At 34.1% G+C, this 20,086-nt stretch overlaps 1 protein-coding gene and 3 long non-coding RNA genes across 8 annotated transcripts in view; 3 read left to right on the top strand and 1 right to left on the bottom strand.

Moving 5' to 3' along the window:
- LOC126603741 (glutamate receptor 2.8-like) overlaps positions 1-20,086 on the top strand; it is a 56,881-nt gene that overhangs the window by 32,395 nt on the left and 4,400 nt on the right. Inside the window, exon 1 of one of the 3 annotated variants that reach the window (XM_050270692.1) lies at positions 19,731-20,028. The exons of the other annotated variants lie outside the window; for them this stretch is intronic. Coding sequence (XP_050126649.1) covers positions 19,731-20,028 — 298 coding nt within the window. Of the gene's footprint in view, positions 1-19,730; positions 20,029-20,086 lie in introns of those variants that run through there. 3 annotated transcript variants of the gene reach the window in all.
- Positions 2,051-7,311, top strand: LOC126603751 (uncharacterized). 3 transcript variants are annotated; one of them, XR_007616377.1, is made up of 10 exons: positions 2,051-2,561; positions 3,036-3,061; positions 3,191-3,220; positions 3,442-3,493; positions 3,591-3,738; positions 4,558-4,656; positions 4,812-4,880; positions 5,704-5,793; positions 6,168-6,235; positions 7,087-7,311. It is a non-coding gene; the product is annotated as an uncharacterized LOC126603751 (long non-coding RNA). The 3 variants fall into 3 exon arrangements; XR_007616376.1 differs by having other exon boundaries at positions 3,176-3,220; XR_007616375.1 differs by lacking the exons at positions 3,442-3,493; positions 3,591-3,738 and having other exon boundaries at positions 2,053-2,561; positions 3,176-3,220.
- Positions 12,446-19,887, bottom strand: LOC126603756 (uncharacterized). The gene is made up of 2 exons (XR_007616395.1): positions 19,744-19,887; positions 12,446-13,207 (listed from the first exon to the last, which is right to left on the bottom strand). It is a non-coding gene; the product is annotated as an uncharacterized LOC126603756 (long non-coding RNA).
- Positions 15,079-17,734, top strand: LOC126603757 (uncharacterized). The gene is made up of 2 exons (XR_007616396.1): positions 15,079-15,148; positions 16,834-17,734. It is a non-coding gene; the product is annotated as an uncharacterized LOC126603757 (long non-coding RNA).

Below are 20,086 nucleotides of genomic sequence, written 5' to 3'. Positions count from 1 at the left end.
TACCCGATTTTAGAAGAAGGAACCTGCATAGAAATATTACGGTTAGATAGACCAAAGAATTTAGAAGAATTGTTACAATTAGCAGAACAAACTAAGGTTATAGGAGAAGACCCACAGTTACATTGGAGCAAAAATAAAATACTAGCAAAATTAGATATAATTAACCCAGATTTAACCATTGAGACGGCTGATATGCCTTGTAGTCTAATAGATAAACAAGAGTTTGAGCAGCAAATAAAAGAGTTGTTAAATTTAAAAGTAATTAGACCATCTAAGTCTAGACATAGATCAGCAGCATTTATTGTAAGAAAACATTCGGAATTAAAAAGAGGTAAGGCTAAAATAGTTTATAATTATAAGAGATTAAATGATAATACATACGAAGATAGTTATAAATTACCAAATAAGGATGAGCTTATAAACAAAATTCAAGAGAGTAAATATTTTAGCAAATTTGATTGTAAATCAGGTTTTTGGCAAATAAGATTAGCAGAAGAATCAATTGAGTGGACAACCTTTACTTGTCCAGAAAGACATTTTGAGTGGCTCGTTATGCTATTTGGACTTAAAAATGCTCCATCGATCTTTCAAAGAAAGATGGACCAAATTTTCAAGAAATATGATAATTTTTGTAGTGTTTATGTAGATGATATTTTAGTACATAGTAAAAATAAAAATGAACATAGGAAGCATTTAGAGATAGTATTACAAGAATTTATTAATAATGGAATTGTAATTAGCAAAAATAAAATAGCATTAGAAAAGCAAGATATAGAATTTTTAGGAATGTATATCAAGTCAGGTACAATCCAATTACAAGATCATATAGCTAAAAATGTGTTAGAATTTCCAGATAAATTAGAAGATAAGAAACAGTTACAAGCATTTTTAGGATTGCTAAATTATGCAAGAAATTTTATCCCTAATTTAGGAAGAAAAATAGCAGTATTACATAGTAAAACTAGCAAAATTGGACAAAAATATTTTAATAGTGAAGATATTAAATTAGTTCAAAAAATAAAAGAAGAAATTACTAAACTTAAGCCATTAACATTACCATTAGATGATAGTTACAAGATAGTCGAAACAGATGCTTCATCATTAGGATGGGCAGGTATACTATATCAGAAAAGGCATAGGGAGTCTCCAAAATCTGACGAACAAGTTTGTAGATATTCCTCAGGAAAGTTTAGTGATGTACAGTCAAGATTACCATCAACAGATTTAGAAATTTTAGGGATAATTAATTCACTTGAAGCATTTTCTTTATTTTTACATAATGAAGTATTTACGATTAGAACAGATTGTCAAAATATAGTTTCTCATTATAACAAAATACATGCTAATAAACAGGCAGCACGAAGATGAGTTAATTTTGTTGATTCAATTACAGGAAATGGTTTTAAACCAATTTTTGAACATATAAAAGGTAATGACAATACATTAGTTGATATCTTATCAAGATTAATTTGTTGAACATGTATGGAATATCGTGGACCATCATCAGCAAATAGCACAAAGCCGCAAGACAGAAAAGTTTCTTTCAATGGCATGATGATGCACCATCAACCTCCACCATTCAGTGGATTTCAAAATAGCATGAGCAGACCAGCATCACCACCAGTACCCACGTTCAACTTTAATGGCAATATTGTTGAAGGAATCAGAAATCCAACTCTGAGATACAGGTCAAAGGTACCAGGGCTTTCTGATAGGCAGCAGGTTCTCTTAGATAATCTTTGGAATACCCAAATTAAGCAGCCAAGCATGAGGTTAGGTCATGAAAAATTAATTAGAGCCTTAGAACAAGAGTTTGATAGCTTTAATTTTAATTTCCACCAAAACCAGCAACATATTCATTCTCTTGAGCACAACCTTCAAGTCATCTCTAGGGACCATGAGTCATTACTTGGTAAGTTTACCAAAATGAACCAAGAACTCCAATCTCTTAGAATGCAGCAAAAGGCAAGTGACACCTTCAAAAGAGAATTAAAAATAGGTCTAGAAATTGATCAGCATAAGAATAAAGGAAAAGAGGTTATTATCTATTCTAAAATTGAGGAGTGAATTGACTGTAGCTTAGCTACAGTCAAAATATTGACCCTCGATTTTGCTTTATTTACATCACTACCATCATATCTATGGCTGGGTTGGAAGGTAATTATCAAAAGTTAGGAGGGTAATTTTGTCCGTATGGTTTTGGACGGATTGGATGGCTTAGCGCAAACAGAGGGACAGAAGAGAGGGAGATGGAGAGAGAGTGTTGTCATTCGGTGAGGGTTTCGGGGATGGGAGACCATGCCTCTCAGATAGAGATAGAGATAGGATGGAGGGAGACAGGGTGAGGGAGACAGAGAGACAGAGCGACAGAGAGAGAGGGAGGGAGGGTGAGGAGTAGGGAATGTTGCTGCTGACGACTCGGTCACTAACTCAGATCTCCTCCTTAACGCCAACGCCCACCGAGTCCAGTGTCTCGCTCTCCAAGCCCATAGAAGGCAGCTTCGTCGACATGATCGATAAAGCTTTGGAGAACGAGTTCAAAGAGAATGATTAGAACAAAGGTTAGTAGTAGATCCGATGTTCTTCTTTCTATGCATTTTGGTTCAAATTAGGGTTTTAGGTCGAAACCCGAAACAAAAAGAAAATTATGGGGGTCGATCATCTCCCCAACAATCCCAGAGCCTCCATTTCTCCCGCTAGGCAAAAGAAAATTAAATATAAGGAGGCCTGCAACTTCGTTTGCAGTCCGCCACTGCAATCGGTCTGGAAGTTTTGATTGGTTGGTTCTTTTTAATCTTTTTAATCGGGCATTGATCAGATTAGGGTTCTTGGTTTCTGGTAAGGGAAATTTTTTTTATATATTTCACATTATATCTGGAAGTCTTTGATTTACTTAATTTGGGTTTGCTTAGTTAAATTTAATTTTTTATGGGTTATTTTCTTTTGAGTTGATTTTTGGAATTTGAATGCAAGATGCAAATACATCCGTCCAAATTTGGTATAATTACGATTTATAGATTTTTTATTGGGTGCAGGAACTGTGGGAAACAAGTGTATTCGGGTATGGATTCTTGACCTTGGCTATTTCATTGACTTGGATTAGTGTCAATTAATCCAATTTTTTGTCATGATTTTCTATTTGGTTTTTTTTATTTTTTATGAAACTTATGTACAGGGTTTTGACATATAGGTGGATTTGACACAGTTCATGCTCGGCTGGGTAAAAAGACTTCCTCGGTTGTTTTGCTTGGATTTTCTTGCTGTTTGGGGATTTAGATAATTTGATTACTGTGGGAATTGTATGTATTATTGTTCTTAAATTGGGTTGGCTGAATTAGAGCCTACAGTCGAGCTGAGATCAGGGTCAGAGGAGTGTCATATTGGGGGGGGGGGGGAGGATTTGGGTTTTAATCCTTTTTTTTTTTTAAATGAATGAAACAGGTTGGATGATATCAATTAAAACCTCAGTGATTACGAGGATGATTAAAAACAGGTTGGATGATGCATACGTTTCTTGGTTAACCTAATTTTGATTAATTTAAAATGGCGGTGGGTTTGGGTTGTAATCTTTTTTTCTAATGAATGAATAGATGAAGAATTTGATTAAGGAAGAATTACTGCACATACTACGTCGGCAGAGCACTGGCTTCTTTGCGGGCCAGCTCCAGATATAGAGGGGTTACACTGCACAAATGTGGTAGATCCGGAGCTCAAATGGGATAGTTCCTCTGAAAAAAAGTGAGGGATCATTTTTATGGAGTTTTCAATTTTGTACTGTATGGTTTGGGTCTAGACCACATAAGCAGAGTGGCTGTTGGTTTGAACTCTGAACTAACAATTGATGCAGTTTTGGATTCTGAATTTCTTATGGATAATCCAATAGAATTAATACTGAAAATTTACCAATGGATAACACTTCAAAGTTGATTGTATAATATAGTTGTCCTTACTCTATAATAATTTCGAGTTTTTGTATAAAGTTTGTTACTTTGAAGTATACCTATATGGCTATATAGTACTTTCTCTTATATATGATTCGTATAATCATGTTTTTTGCACGTGCAACAATCTGGTTGTCCATCTTTCAACATGTGAGAATCATTGTAAGAGTGATTACTCTTTGTAACCCAACTAATATACTATTTTGTATATCTTTTGCAAACAATGAGTTGACATTCGAAGTGATTGAGAAACTTTGGTGGGCTTAATCAATAATAATTTCTATTTTTTAGTATAATTTCTGTTGCTCAAAGTATATGCGTAGAGTATTTCTTCTTATATATGATTTGTACAATCATGTTTGAACGTCTCTCAATGAGTATGAGCTCATTATTGTGCATGGTTATTCAGTTATACCAAACCAATACACTTTCTTTCTATGTTTTTATGAACTGGGAGTTGAGTGCAAGTTTTTATGAACTGTAGTATACTGTATTTTGTTTTTATTTTGCATATGAATCTTATCATGTTCATCTCAATATTTAATGAAATTTCTACCCTTGCCAAGCATGGTGTTCACAGATTGTTGTACTCGCTGGGTTTTTTTGTTATTTCCAGGTATAATTCCCACTTCTCTCTGCCTGCTTCCCCACTCCTTGCTCCAGTTGTGACTGGTTTTCCTTTTTGGTTCTATCTTAGAAGTCTGTCAAGGAGAAGGTTAGTGAATGAAAGAAATCTAATCGAGAGGCATTTTCTTTTTTTTGGAAGATATCAATTATATTTGGGTGTTTGAACATGTTGTCTAAAAGTATACTCTGTTTTTTTAGTGGTTGTAACTTTTATATTTCACATTCCTATTCTGTATTTTATAGGCCAGGAGACCTGAAGAAAATCCATTGAAAAAGGAGTGATGAAGCTAAAGCAGCATTTGAAAGTTTGAGGTATCACTAAAGTGAAATAAGAATTATAGTTTAATAAGATGGGTATGTTTCACAATCTAAAGACACATTGAGAATACGAAATACGATAGGCTATCGATAAAGCATGGCTTGAAAAAAGGAAAAAATTCATGCAGACAATTCTGGGGTAAGCATCCACAAAGAGTATTTGGTAGGCCAAAGTATGGAGTCCATGTTTTTGTGTTTGCACATTCCATATCCAAGCAGATTTAACATTTTAGCATGTGGCAATCTACTGCTTCATAATACAAGAAAGAAATAGTGTCAAGTTGTTTTGTTTTCTTATTCTCTTTGTATCTAAAGTTTGTGTCTTCGTATCTGAAGTCTTTGTGTCTTCATAAATTTTGGTTCTCACTTCTCTACATATAATCCAAAGTGTGACATGACTATATATAGCCCTCATAGTTGATCTATCAAGAATTTTGGTTTATCCAATTTTATTTGACTCTATATATTCCTAATTTCATGAATTAAAGTTGCCACGCCGTCCATCTTGGAGTAAGACTCGAATTATGATTCAATTATAACAACATATTACCACTTTTTTTAGTTCTTTGGTGATCCTTTATATAGTGGATGAAGCTTCAATTAGTTCTACCAAACAAGCCACAAATTCTGTCTGGTAATTGTTTGATCATTCTCTATATATTTGATGAAGCTTTAGCTAGCTTATACCAGACAACCCCTGATTTCTTTATGGTAATAGAGCTTCATCTCTAATTGTTTATTGTTTGATTAGATTATTATAATATTTGGGTTGTTGGATATGATGGGTTTGAATTGATTTTTTGTTTTCGTTTTTCAGAGTGATGGATTTTCGAATGAAATGCACTTAACCCTGGATTCCAGTGGGGGTGGCTGAAGCAGCTGCCGGATATGACAAATGGCAGCTAAGGTTCCATAAATTGCCATGCTTTTAGTTTTATGAAATATGACAAGTTGATATATATATATATATATATATATATATATATAGAACTTACATCTCTTGACAAATTGTGTTGCTAGATAGTTTTTCACGTTCCAGACCAAGATAAAGTTTATCATGTTATTCTGTCCACGCTTCTCTGTCTCAGCTGCTTCTCTTCTTCTGCCCATTCCTCCAAATGCCCCCCTTCATTTTCATTTCTGAAATTTCATTCTTAAAAATCCATCAGATCATGCTTAAATTGTTAGATGCACACACTCTGTTCTTTCTCTCTCTCAGTGGAACTCTCTCCACTCCATGCTCAATCCTCTGCTTCTTCTCTGATTCATGGTTGGGTGCAGTGGCAGCACAGAGCTTTCGCCGGAGGGAGAAAGGATTTTGATACGAGACATTACTTGCTCACCCAAAGGTTCCAATTTTTTGCATTCTTTTGGGTTTATTTATTTATGAAATTTGATGACTAATTTTTAAATAATTAGAAATTAGTTCTTCGTTGTGAAATGTTCATTTTTCGTTCTTTCCGTGATTTTCAATTGTATATTAGTAATGCTTTGAAAAACACATGATTCATTAAGTGAAAGACGCTAACCGAATAGTTAGAGATGCCGCAAGCAAAGATCATATAGCCTAATTGACTACAACAAGTTACTTTTATTTGTGTTTGTAGTGATGTAATGCTGGTTCTGTTTATTGTGATTTTAAATCAAATGCCTTACTTTGTCTAAATTTACTACAAGATCTATAATTTGTATCTTGCGGGAAATGGTAAATAGGCCATTTTCGGAATGACATGAAATTAGTTGGATATGGCATAAAAAGAGGGGATAAATCTATTTCAGTTGAAGAACGCATTTTGGCGAGGGAACTTTGAACTGATTAGGTGAAGAACCAAATTGTCTTATAGCATGCTTCTCATTTATTTAAAAAATGGATTGGATTCCTATAAATATTTTAGCGATTGACTATAGATAAGGCAGTTGCATTGCCACTTTAAGATAAGGCAGTTGCATTTTTCAAAGTGAATTGTCTTATACAAAACTATGTGAAATGTACTAAAGTATAATATGGGACTTTTACCTCAGTATCGAACTTGGCTGTATGCCAGAATGGTTTGTTTAAGCATCTTTTAAGTTATATTATGTTTTCTATTTTAAAAAAAATAAAAAAAGAGAGAAGAAGTTATCTCCTGTCTTTTGGTTTCAGAACCGTCTATCTATACATCATCATATACATCATCATTTCTTCATTGCTTCACTGTAGGTGAGAATGTTATGTGAGAAAGCCAAGGAAATTCTAATGGGAGAAAGCAATGTTCAGGTGTAAATTTTGGTCTCTTTAGTCTCTTATTATATTTGTATTACATTACATATTTCACTGTTATTTCATTTTGTATGGGAAAAAAGCGTTATTATTGTCCTTCATTTTGAACTGGTAACACTGGTGTAGATCTTTTAAACTATATGGGTAGACACTTATTATTATTTATTTGCATGCATGTGAAAGGGCCAGTGACAATTTGTGGCGATATTCATGGGCAATTTCATGACCTTGCAGAGCTTTTTCAAATTGGAGAGTTTTCTTGCTTGCAATTTTGAATTATTTCAAATTATGAATGAAAAAGCTTTTGGAAATTAGATACTTTCTGTGAAGATTTTTCTTTGGAGTTCAGTAAATTGATTGCTCCTTTGGCTATAAGTTTGACATTAGTAAATTCTGGACTTTAATTTCAGTGATTACCCAACATTGATTGTTATTGATTAGCATTTGTTTTCTGGAATTTGGACTCTGAACAGTTCAAAGGTTTTGGGAAAGGAATGCTTTTTAATCTAGCCAATTGGTGGTCTTAGCAATACAATGTCAAATTTTTTTAAATCCGAGTCTGACAATTTTGGCAAGATGCAAATGAGCTGTGATTGGGAAGGTAATATCATCCTAATATATTTTTCAAAGCAATTTACTTATTTGTATTTTGCAGCTTTATGTGTCCAAGAGGTTTCAAGTGTTAGTGAGGACCTCGAAATGTATGTATTAAGGTTAATCAGTAGTGGTACAAAATATAAACATCACTTTGAGTGATTAATATAAACTCTGTATGTTTTCGTTTTGAATGTTGAAGTTGGAAATTGCTTTGGTTAGGATACTAATGATTAGAAAATAACTTTGTTTAAGGAATGCACAAATAGTCTATGGGTGGATTTTCATGGAAAAGTTGACTAAATTTCTTCTTTGTTGTTTCCATATGGTGCTTCAGTGGTGGGTTTTGAAATTTTAGTTGTGGATGTGAAATTCACTTCTCAAAAGATAGTTGCGATAATGCCTATTTTTCTCTCAAAGCTCTTTTAGCCGAGTTGTCAGAATCAATGACTGAAGCTCTCCATGACGAGTTGGACATCGGCCTGATACACTACTCTCAGTCTTTCCTGCTTTTAATTTTGATTGTTTATGATGAGTCGGACATTGGCAATTTGTTGTTGAATTTTATTTTGATAATTTGTGAAAATTTTGTTTTATTTTGTTGACAGCTTTTATTGCCCACAAATTTCAAATAGAAAAGTTAGAAGAGCTATGGATTTGCTTTCCATTGGTTCCCTGTATTGAGTGCAAACGTGCTCCTAATATACTTGAATTAATTCTAAAGTCAGTAACTTTTCTGGGATTGTTTGTGGTTTTGTGAGTGTTGCTTAGGTAAAACGTGGGTTGTCTAAATTGCTGCATTTAAGAATGCGATTGTATTGCAACAGGATTTTCATTTAATTTTTCTGTGGATATTTTCATGTATGTTGTTGGTTATAGTTTGAAAACCCGCAGCAAAGCGCGGGCATTCCTGCTAGTTGAACCTATAGAACAAGAGGCTAATGAGCCCATAGAAGAAATTAAGATTGAGCTCTTAGAAGAAGACGTTGAAATGGAGCAACATCAAAGTAATAAGCAGCATCAGGTTCTGAGTGACAAAGAAAAACAAGAAAAATATGAAAGTTTTCTTAGGAATATATCTTCAGACTTAATATTAGACGATGTTTTATTAGAAGAAATTTCAAAGGCAAAACTAAGAATAATGCCAACAGATATGCAAAATGAGATCCTGAGCAAAGCATCACAATCCATGAAACAGTTACAATTACAATTACAATGTGCCTTGTATCAGTCCATCTTTGATCAAAAACCAGGGATGGATATTATTACAAAGATGTATCATCCATGTCTTTGTGATAGTACAGAGAATTGTATTTGTAAACCAGAGGTTAGCATAGCTATAGCCAGGATTGACATGAGAGATTTTAAATCATGGCATTTTAGTTATGAGCATCACAAAAAGCATAATGAGGTAGAAGTTACCCCTGTCTTACTATTAGAGTTTGGTTATCTCGATAAAATATTTATTAACCGTATTTCTCAACTAGAATAATTTCCTGAAAAGCTTATTAAAGTAGCAGAAGATTATCTAGAAAGGTGGAAAGAAATTTGCATAAGTTTTATTAGTAGTCCTCCAGATTGGTATGTACACATGCATAAGGAGAAAGCTAGGCATATAGCCATGATCAATGAAGAGTCCTTTAGACTGAACCCTATCTCCTCACATAGGTGGACTCCTTCATACAAAGATATTTTAAAATTTAGAGAGATCCAAATGTTTGCTTTAGATGAGTTTGAAGATTTTAGGTATGATATGGTACTAGTAGCAGAAGAAGAAGAGATGTATATTTACAGCAAGACAAGAATCAGTCATCAGTTTTATTGGAAGCTCCAAAATTTCAAAGAAGAAACAGCGGAAATATATTACAAGGTGGAAGAAGATAGAGAAAGAGATGCGGAGCTAGTAGAAGGTGATGAACAGTATTGGAATAATTTGTCAGAAGAAGAGCTGCATAACATCGACAACATGATGGAAGCTTGAAGAACTAGCTGTAAATTAGCATAAGATGAATAGCATCATAATGTATTTCCAGACAGAAATGTCAACATCGTTGTGGTCCGCATGTAATGGCATAAGAGTAAATAAAGAAAAGAGTTTGATCTATTATAGACTTTTCATACATAAAATGTCCTTATGATTAAGAATGAATAATACCAAACCCTTTTTGTTAAAACTCCATTTTTAAAAGGATCCTTCACCTACTTACCTTGAGATTTGGTGAGAATTTATAACTCCATTAAATCTTTTAAAATCTCAATTTAATACAGCTTATGTAATAATCTTGCTAGTGTCTCGTATTTAGCATGTAAGTTCCACTCCCACACGTAAAAAAATTGGTAATGAGTCAATGAAAGCAATTTAGACGTAAAAGATTCGTAAAACATGATTAAGTTAATGATTTTTTGGGCCAACTATATCCGAGTAGGGCAATGATCACGAACCTTCATTCATACCAGAACAAATTCGTGATCATATTTAAGGTGTTGGTAATTTCCGCTAAAACAAACATTAACTCAATCATAATAATAATATATCGAATTGACAAATTCGTACTCTATGTAACTGTAATTTGAGTTTTTATAAGAGGCTTTTAGATTTTAGGGCTTCAATAAGATTATTTTTAGATTTTAACCTGAATGGTTTTCAAAATCCAATATTAATCCCTATTTTTAAAGCTTACCATATTTAAGTAATTATAACACATTTCTTATTTTTAAACTTACCATTCGAAACTCTTTACTCATCCATAATTAATGTTTTTTTTGGTGCTCCAATCATATTAATATATACAAATTTATTCAAAATTCAAATTCTTATTATTAAAAAAAATTCAACAACAAAACAAAAATAATTTATACATAACTTTCGGTACCTTATTTTATTCATAGGTATGGAAGTATCGGTATGAATATATCAGTACATTACCATTAACTTTAGGTATCTTATTTTACTCATAGGTATAGAAATATCGGTTCGTAAGTTTCAATACGAATGTATCGGTATATCATTTTCGGTATTAATGTATCGGTACTTAATTATAGTATCTAAACATACGTATGTACGTACGTATATGCATATACATATATAAGGACAAAATCACACACACTAAAAAATATATGATAATATATGATTTTTCTTATTATGGAAACTTAGTAATAACTATTAATGATAAATAACATTTTTATTATTTATGGGAATCAATATATAACCTACAAACAAAAAACTCTATTAAATTACAATTAAATGCCAATGATTAGAATTAGTTTTTAATCTTAAACAAGGTTTTATTCAAAAAGTAATCTTAGACAAGGATTAGAATGGATTTTTTTCATTTTTTTAATAACAAAGAGGAAAAATCTTAAACCGTAATGTCAATGACAAAATTTATCAAACTTTAGAACACCTCGCCATTTCGAAATGGAGCCCATCTCATCTCATGAAGCTCTTTCAGCCTAATAGCTGGGTTGCACAAACCTACAAGTTTTCAAGAATTTTTTCACATCATTGCATCTTACCGATAAAAACCCTTTTGGGGGTGGGCTTAACCTCACAATAGGCTAGCAATAATGTGATTCGATCAATTGTTTATTAAATATTATTTTCTCTATTTTTAAGCACGTTCAAAACATCTTAAGAAGCGTGTAATGCTGGTTATAAAAAAGGTATTTCGCACATGAATAATAATGTGATTAAATTAATTGTCAATTTTTTTTAACATACGATATTATCTACACTAAAGGGGAGGAGGTGAGCTTGGCCTCACAATGACTAGTAATAATGTGATTTAATTAATTGTTTATTAAATATTATATTCTCTATTCTTAATGTAAATTCTATAGAGACCGATTTTATTATGTGAATTCAGCTGCTTTAATTGGTTTATGAGAGTTTACTTCTGGCATGATCTTAAATGATTCATTTACTTCAAATATTTGACTTTCCTTTTGTCAATTTACGCATATAAATACATTTAAAATATGCAAGTCGCGCGTAGTACGCCGTGATTCAAAAAATGCCTTCTGCACGCGCGTGCATGAAGGCTAGTGTGTGTGTATATATATAATTTATATATTTATTATTGAAATCTCTAACACTTGGCACCAGTCACTCCTTGATATGTATACCCGATCAAGAATCCAAGATATAACACTTCAAGCTCGGGGAGAATTCTCACCATCATGCTTAAATTGGGGTTCTCAAGTTTTAAGTGACTTTCAGAAAGATCAAGAACAATCAACCTTGTCAAGCGGGAAATCTCAATCGGGATTTGCCCCGAAAAACCAGACACGCTTGTTTCTTAGGAATGAGGATGAAATTTCTTCGAATTCCCTCTTGATCAGCAGCTAGTGACTCAGTGGTAAGGGGAAACTTCCTTATGGTCAACACCATCAATTTATTCCAAACCATTCAAAAGAGCATACGAACATGACTAAGAATTCTATGATCAACCCTGTTTTTCTTGTCTTCATCTTACTCTTCTTCTTTACCAGGTTTGGTCAAACCTTTCAAAAAATTTAACCATTTGCCAATTATAACTTTTTGAGTAAAACCTAGAAGTTGCATTAATTTACTTTGTGAAGAAATGTTCTACGTCGAAAGTTAAGCAAACCCATTCACGGGAGTTTAAGGAGTTGGACTACTTCATATTGTCAATTGGTTTTGTGGTGGAACGTCAACCTTGACTTTCCATCTTAAAAACAAGTACAAGAAAACTACTTAGTATAAAAACATCATTAGAGTATAGAGTATAAACCAAGTCTCCTGCCTTAGTTTAGAAGAAGGTTCATTGAATCAAATTCAAATCCGCTGATGGATGCCATTTCTTCAACACGAATGGATCAATGTAGCTGTGGCAAAACTGTCTTGATTCACTGTGTCCACCATTACTTATTTTTCTTCTGAGGTAGATACTTCTTTACTCAATTCTTTCTTGTATTCGAATTATGAAAAACCATACCAGCTTGTTTCTTAGGAATGAATAGGAAAATCTCTTCCTGTATATAAAACGAAAAACCATACACGCTTGTTTCTTAAGAATGAGGATGAAACTTCTTCAAATTCCCTCTTGATTAGCAGCTAGTGACTCAGTGGTAGGGGGAAACTTCCTTATGGTCGACACCATCAATTTATTCCAAACCATTCAAAGGAGCATACGAACATGACCAAGAATTCTATGATCAACCCTGTTTTTCTTGTCTTCATCTTACTCTTCTTCTTTACCATGCTGCTTTACTCAATTCTTTCTTGTATTCGAATTATGAAAAACCATACCTACTTGTTTCTTAGGAATGAATAGGAAATTTCTTTGAAATACCTCCTCATCAGCAGTCAGCGAGTCAGCAGTAGGGGACACTTCTTCTTCGTTTGAATATTCAAATTGATTGTCGTTATATTAAAAATCCTACTGACTATCATCTTATAAATAAGTTTCCTAGTCTCCCTCACCCCCGGCCATGAATTCCAAACCTTCCAAGAGAGAGTTTTCAAACATGACAAAAAACCCTATGATCAAACTCGTCTTTCTTTTCTTCCTATTCTTTAGGATTTTCTTCGTCGGGGCACCCCAAATTCCATATGCTAGAAGAAAGATGACTTATTTTTAGCCACGCATCTTGGAACTCGATTTTTTAATCTCTTTTTAGTCCCTGTAATTCAAAAGTCATCACTTTATTCTTTAAAACTCAAAAGTCACTTCATTTTGCCACCGGGAACTCGATTTTGATCTCAGTTTGCCCCTTGAAACTTGAAAGTTATCTCTTTACAACTCAAAATTTGCTCTCCATTGCCTTAGATCTATTAATTTCTTATGTGGGTTTGATTTGGACGAGTCAGGCTAATCAATTTTTTTTTTCATCTATTCAATTTCCTTTAAAACTTAATTTTCTCTAATTGTTGAATGTTAACGCATAATGAAATTTATAATCATATTTATTGCACATGTAACATAGTCTTAGTGAGTGTTGATCCCACATATATTTTAGGAATGGTAGTTAAAAATAAGCCAAGAAAGATTAGACAAAGCGTTAGAATGCAATTAAAACTACAGAGTTAGACAAGTCTTTCCGCACATAAAAAGGATAAAATTAGGGAATCGTTATTAGTACTTCAAAAATCTTATTTGGCACTCCAAACTTTCCATAATTAGAAAGAAAAATACACTTGTGAGAAGTGTAGAATGAGATTTTTGGAGTGCTAATAACAATTCACTAAAATTAAAGGAAAACTAATAAAAAAAAGGCTTGAAAACTTTGAGTTTTAACTAAAATGACAAAAAAATATTGTAAGTGAATAGTACTAAGAATGACTTCAGTAAAAATGTCATCAACGTTAAAAGTGAACAGTACTATGAGTGATTGATTAAAACTCCCTAAAATTAAGTCTAACAAAATTGAAACAATAGACAAATTAAAGGAGAAGATGATTGTTCATCTTCTTCTTCCCCTCCCACCCGAGGCGGGTGAACTTTGACCATATTTTGAACCCCATAACTGGGCTTTTATTACTATCACTTAACCACAACAGCCTGGGAAATGTGGTAGTTACCCTGCTATTCTTGCTGCTTAAACTGCTTCTGCTTTGAGGAGCTGAAGTAGTTAAATTCTGAAACGGATTAATAAACTTTGCTTTAAAATCTAAAATGGTCTGTGGATGTCCATATCAACTGGGAAATTTTGGGTTTAAGGGTGAAGGAAATGGAGTCACTGTTTTTTCTTGGAATTTGAAGGAAATATTCATGGAAGCAATCAGGCTTTACTATCCATTTTGCACTCCTACTGTGTAAGATGGGTTTGTAGACAGTGGATTATAATGGAGTTATGGTTCCACGAGGAGGGCACGGTATTGGTTGATGCAGCCATGACAGAGATAACAAAAAAGAAACTACCTCAAATTTATGTATAAGAGTCTTCTAAAATCCTTTCAAATCCATGAAAGTTTGTATCTTGAGTCTTTTTTTTTATTTTTTATTTTTATATCCTTTCAAATCCATATAGACTTTGCAGAATTTTACATAACTCTAAAATCTCTCTCTTAAACCAAGTCGTTTAAAATCCTTTCAATGTCTATTTGACTCCACCCCACTTCGACATTGTTGGTGGATCATCCCTTCGCCATCTGGAGATGATTGATTGTTTTTACGAAGAGAATATTAGAATTTCGGCCCTTAAATTCACTGTGTTCAAATTAAGAATGCCATCTTTTTCATCAATGCTCCCCAATTGACAAAGACATTATTCCGTACATGGGATCCTGTAACTTCACAATTCGCTGGTTTTTATGTGCTTCTCTTATCTTTTTCTGATGAGGTAAGCTAAATAAGATTATTGTATGACCGTTCCAGAAAATTACTCTTTCAGGACCCTGGAAGCTCCAATATCTATGGATCATGAAGAAGAATCTTCGTTGGAGGTATGCTAATGTTACTTACATATCATTACTTTGTAAGACTCTGTAAATTTTTAGGGTAAATTACATAAAACTACCTCAATTATGGATTGAACAACACTTTCATACCTAATCTTTTAAAAGTGACAATGTCATACCTCATCTTACGAATTTGTGCCAATGTCAGACATCCGTCAAATTTTCTGTTAATTTTTCTGTTAAATGTTGACGTGGCTTAAGACGGGATCCACTTCCTAGCCAAGTAGATAAAAATATTAATTAAATATTAATAAATTATTTTAATACTTTTATTTTAAAACATATGGGACCCACCCCCAATAATTCTCTCCCTTTCTCTCCTCCTTACTGATCTGAACCCATCTCTCCCTTTCTTCCCTTTCTCCCCTGCGTTCCATCTCTCTCTCTCTCTCCTATCTCTCTCACCTTCACCTCTCTTTCCTATCTCTCTCATCTTCACCTCTCTTTCCTATCTCTCTCACCTTCACCTTCATTCTTCACCTTCTTCCTTTGTCCATTCTTCACCTTTTTATTTAAAAAAAATTTGGACCAAAAAAACCCAGATTTTGTGTTTTTTTTTTGTTTTTTTTTTTTGTAGCGGGTCCGTCGGGCCTGGGACAAGATTGGCGAGGCGACGAGAAAAACCCAGATTTTGTTTTTTGTTTTGTTTTTTTGCAGCGGGTCCGTCGGGTCTGGGACAAGATCGAGGATGCAGGGCCTGATTTGACAAGTGGGGAGAAGGGGGTGGTGGAGGAAGGTTGGGGGGGGACAGGTGGGAAGGTTTTCTAGGTTTTGGGATTTTGGGGATGCAGGTGCCCAGAGAGAGAGAGAGAGAGAGGAGAAAGAGGCGAGAGAGAGAGAAATGAGAGAAAGAGGGTGGTGGAGGAAGGTTGGGGGGGGGGAGGGACGGGTGGTAAGGTTTCTGGGTTTTGGGGATGTAGGTGCGCAGAGACGGAGAAGAGAGAGGGGCGAGAGAGAGAGAAAGAGGGGGAAGAAGATGATGGAGGAGAAGAAAGAGAGAAGAAGGGGGAAGGGAAGAACTGAGGGTTTCTTTTTTATTTTATTTTTAATATTAAATGATTTTTTTTTAGTTTTTAATAATATTTTATTAAATTTTTAATGAAAAATGGTTATCGTCTTCATGTCAGCATTTAACAGAAAAATTAATTGAAAAACCGACGGAGGTCTGATATTGACACAAATTCGTAAGATGAGGTATGACATTGTCAATTTTAAAAGATGAGGTATGAAAATGTCATGACACCAATAGTTGAGGTAGTTTTTTGTAATTTACCCAAATTTTTACTACCAATAGATTTAGGGGTGGTTTGAGAGTGAGGTGATTAAAAAAAAAACATCCATGAAAAAAAGCTGTGAGGGTTTTAAGCGTTTGGTAAACTGAAAAAAAATGGCTTATTTTGGAAGCTGCTGTGAGAATAAGCTGAAATCAAAGGAAAAAGTTAAAGCTGCTATTTGTAGCTTTGGAAAACTGGTTTTTTTTCAAAGCACACGGAGCTACAGTGCTTCTTTAATGAAAAGACCCACTATCAAAAGCACTTTTACAAAAAAGTTTACCAAACACTCTGCTGATTTATTTCACAGCCGCTTATTCTCACAACAGCTTTTTTTCAAAGCACAGCAATACCAAACCAGCTCTTAAGCTTGCGGTTTGTTGGTTTTAAATTTAGCAGCTTTCATATCCATGCATGAACCTGAAGCTTTTCAGAAAGAAAACGTTCTCCAAAGCTTGGTAATACCAGTTCCTCCATCCCCTGCAAAACACGAGTGAGCCAAATGACAACTTCAAGGCCAACAACATATCCAATTTCAACACTGAGAACATCCCAATTAATCTCATTGCCTGAATTCAAATCGCTTCCATTTAACATTCAACTGCATTGGGTATCTGGACATCCAATGCCTCGGTATAATTTATTGGATCGCAGAATGAGAACAAAGTTCTTCAAGAAGCAGGGGATGGCTTCCGTTATCTGATTGTATCCAAGGTTTAAAACCACTAATTTTGTGCAGTTGGCAACAGATTCAGGAAGCTGACCTTTGAATTTGATTTGATTTCCCCTGACGTCTAGAGTTTCTTGGAACGATCCCATTGAGAATTGCTTGAAAGAGACACGATTTTGGTATTTATCCAGAATTCACCAATGTCAGTCGGTATGCTAAAGCTATAGTAAGTGACTTGTTTAATTCATACATGGCACCAGAAGGAAAAAATGAAATTGGTTTTTTCTTTTTGGAGAAAGTGTGAATTGAAAGTTCTGGCCAGCCCAAGAGATTCACTTGAAAAAATGAAGCTACAATCTCCATGGATCACAGAGAAGAAGCTTCATTGGAGGTAACTTTTTTTAGGTGACGTTGTGTTGATACCAGTTAATCAAATTTTTTTACCGTCGTCAATTATGCAATTACAAAACTCTTGGAGCAAAATCCAGAAGTTGCAATTACCCTTCTGATACTGTGATCAAGGGTTTTCTTCCTTCTTTCTTTCCCTCTGAGAAACAAGTACGAAAATACTACTAGTGTAAAAATATCACTAAGGAGTATAAACTACACTATTGATTAATTAATTCAAAAGACCAAGTCTCCCAAATTATTAGACTTAAGATGCTGAGGTGCTACTGACCTTTGATATTTTTAGGGTCAAGACTCGAGGAGCCGAAGTGGTGGATGTAGCTAGGTGAAAAACTCACTACATCCACCACATTATTATACTTGTGAGACTGTATGTGTGCCACATCAACACACAAACAAAATTATTTACTAAATTCAAACGGAAAGATCACATTTGATGTGCGGTGGTCAAGGTCAATTATATTTATCGATTTTCATTGTTAAGGACCAAACTGAAGAGTTTGGTCAAATCAAAATATTGTGTTAGTTAATTTTCTTCCTATATGCAAATTATGAAAAACCATACACGCTTTCTTAGGAATGAGGATGAAACTGTAAAACGTGAGTCGGTGTTTAAAGGAAAAAATGAATGTAAAATATTGTAAATATTAGGAGTCATTTATTAGGTAGGATATTGTTTGTGTCCTTTATTTGTTTCCTTATGGAACAAAGATTGTATATGTATATTAGAGATGACAACAGTTCGATTTGGGGACAGAAATGTTATATTCATCCCATAACCATGAAAACTAATCATATCCATAACCACAAATTAATCATCGGGTATTATTCATAACCATACCGACTGGTTAACGGATTTCTCATTGGTTAATTATTATATCCATCTTCGTCAATAAAAAAAAAATATTTATTCAATTAACGCATGATAATTTAGTAAATATTAATTTCGTCATTAAATATTTGATAAATGATTTAATAATTTTATCTTGTGAAGCATAAAAATTAAAGCTAAACGTTGATTATGTTGGTTTGATCTTTGATATTTCTCATAAGTATCATTGAATTCTCATAGATTTTGATTCGTATTAAAACTTTTGAACTTTTCCACAAAATGCAACTCACACAATGTAATTTTTGTATTGTCAAGGTAATGGATTCAATAAATAATAAATATATTTTAATACTTTAATATTATATATAATATTTTTTTTTTGTTTGGATTTGGAAATGGAACGGATTGGGGATCCCTATAACCATATCCAAAACCATAATCGAATAATAATCACGGTTTTTCCCATACCCAAAATATATCCAAATTTTTGTATTCAAATCCAATACATTCGGCCAGTTATTCACAGTTATCGGGTTTAACAATTATCTATCTTTTCTTTTCACAATAACTCATCCAAACTCTGAACAAAACTCATTCAATTAACCTAATCGTATTAAAAACCTAGCAAATCTCCATTGAATTAAGTACAGTTGGCACTAAATTATCCATCTTTTCTTTTCACAGTAAAGCAACGAGAAGACCATGAGCAAGTAAATCTGGAGCACTACTACCAAAATTCCAGCAATCAACAAAACCTAGATCAACTCACCAACCACAATCAACTGTTCAATATTTTGTATTTACCATAAATAGAAGAAGAAGAAAAAAAGAAAACCATACACAAATTAATTACTGGATTTTCCTCTGTTTTTTTGTTTACCTTCGTTGGGGTGGTTTCAGGTCTGAAGTTTTGGTCCGACCAGGAAATTTGCAGAGCAGTGAAATCAGCCTACCCCATACTTGTCCCTTACTCTTTCTCCCTAAACCCATACCTCCATGCCGAAAACCCTTCTGTCCCCCTTCCCTCTCTCTCACCGACTCCAAGTCCAGATGAAAAACCGTTCTTAAGCGCAGTGGCAATCTTGTAAATAAAGCGAAATTTGGGCTGAAATCAACCCGGTGGCAATTTTGTAAATAAACTGAAATTCACTCAGTGCCACCTTCCCCCCTACTTTCGACTTAAGTAATGGGAAATTTCTTTGAAATACCTCCTCATCAGAAGTCAATGGGAAATTTCTTTGAAATACCTCCTCATCAGAAGTCAGCGATTCAGCAGTAGGGGACACTTCTTCTTTGGTTGAATATTCAAATGGACTGTTGTTATATTGAAAATTCTACTAACTATCATCTTATAAATAAGTTTCTTGGTGTCCCTCACCCCCGGCTATGAATTCCAGACCGTCCAAGAGAGAGTATTCAAACATGACAAAAAACCCTATGATCGAACCCGTCTTTCTTTTCTTCCTTTTCTTTAAGATTTTCTTCGTCGGGGCACAAAACACAACATTAATCCCAGTACATGTGGGAGTGGTTCTTGACTTGGACACCGGGTATGGGAAAGTGGGGATGAGCTGCATTGACATGGCCCTCGCCGACTTCTACGCCTCTCATGCAGGCTACAAAACCAGGCTGGTCCTACACAAAAGGGACTCCGCAGAAGATGTTGTTGTTGCAGCTACTGCAGGTTCTTTCTCTACCTCTTATCTTTTTTGTGTGTTTTTTTTCTTCTCTTAAATATGTTT

This window comes from Malus sylvestris, chromosome 15 (genome assembly GCF_916048215.2).
Source record: "Malus sylvestris chromosome 15, drMalSylv7.2, whole genome shotgun sequence".
Taxonomy (NCBI): Eukaryota; Viridiplantae; Streptophyta; class Magnoliopsida; order Rosales; family Rosaceae; genus Malus; species Malus sylvestris.
Note: the sequence above shows the minus strand (reverse complement) of the source record. Positions and strands in the feature narration are given on the sequence as shown.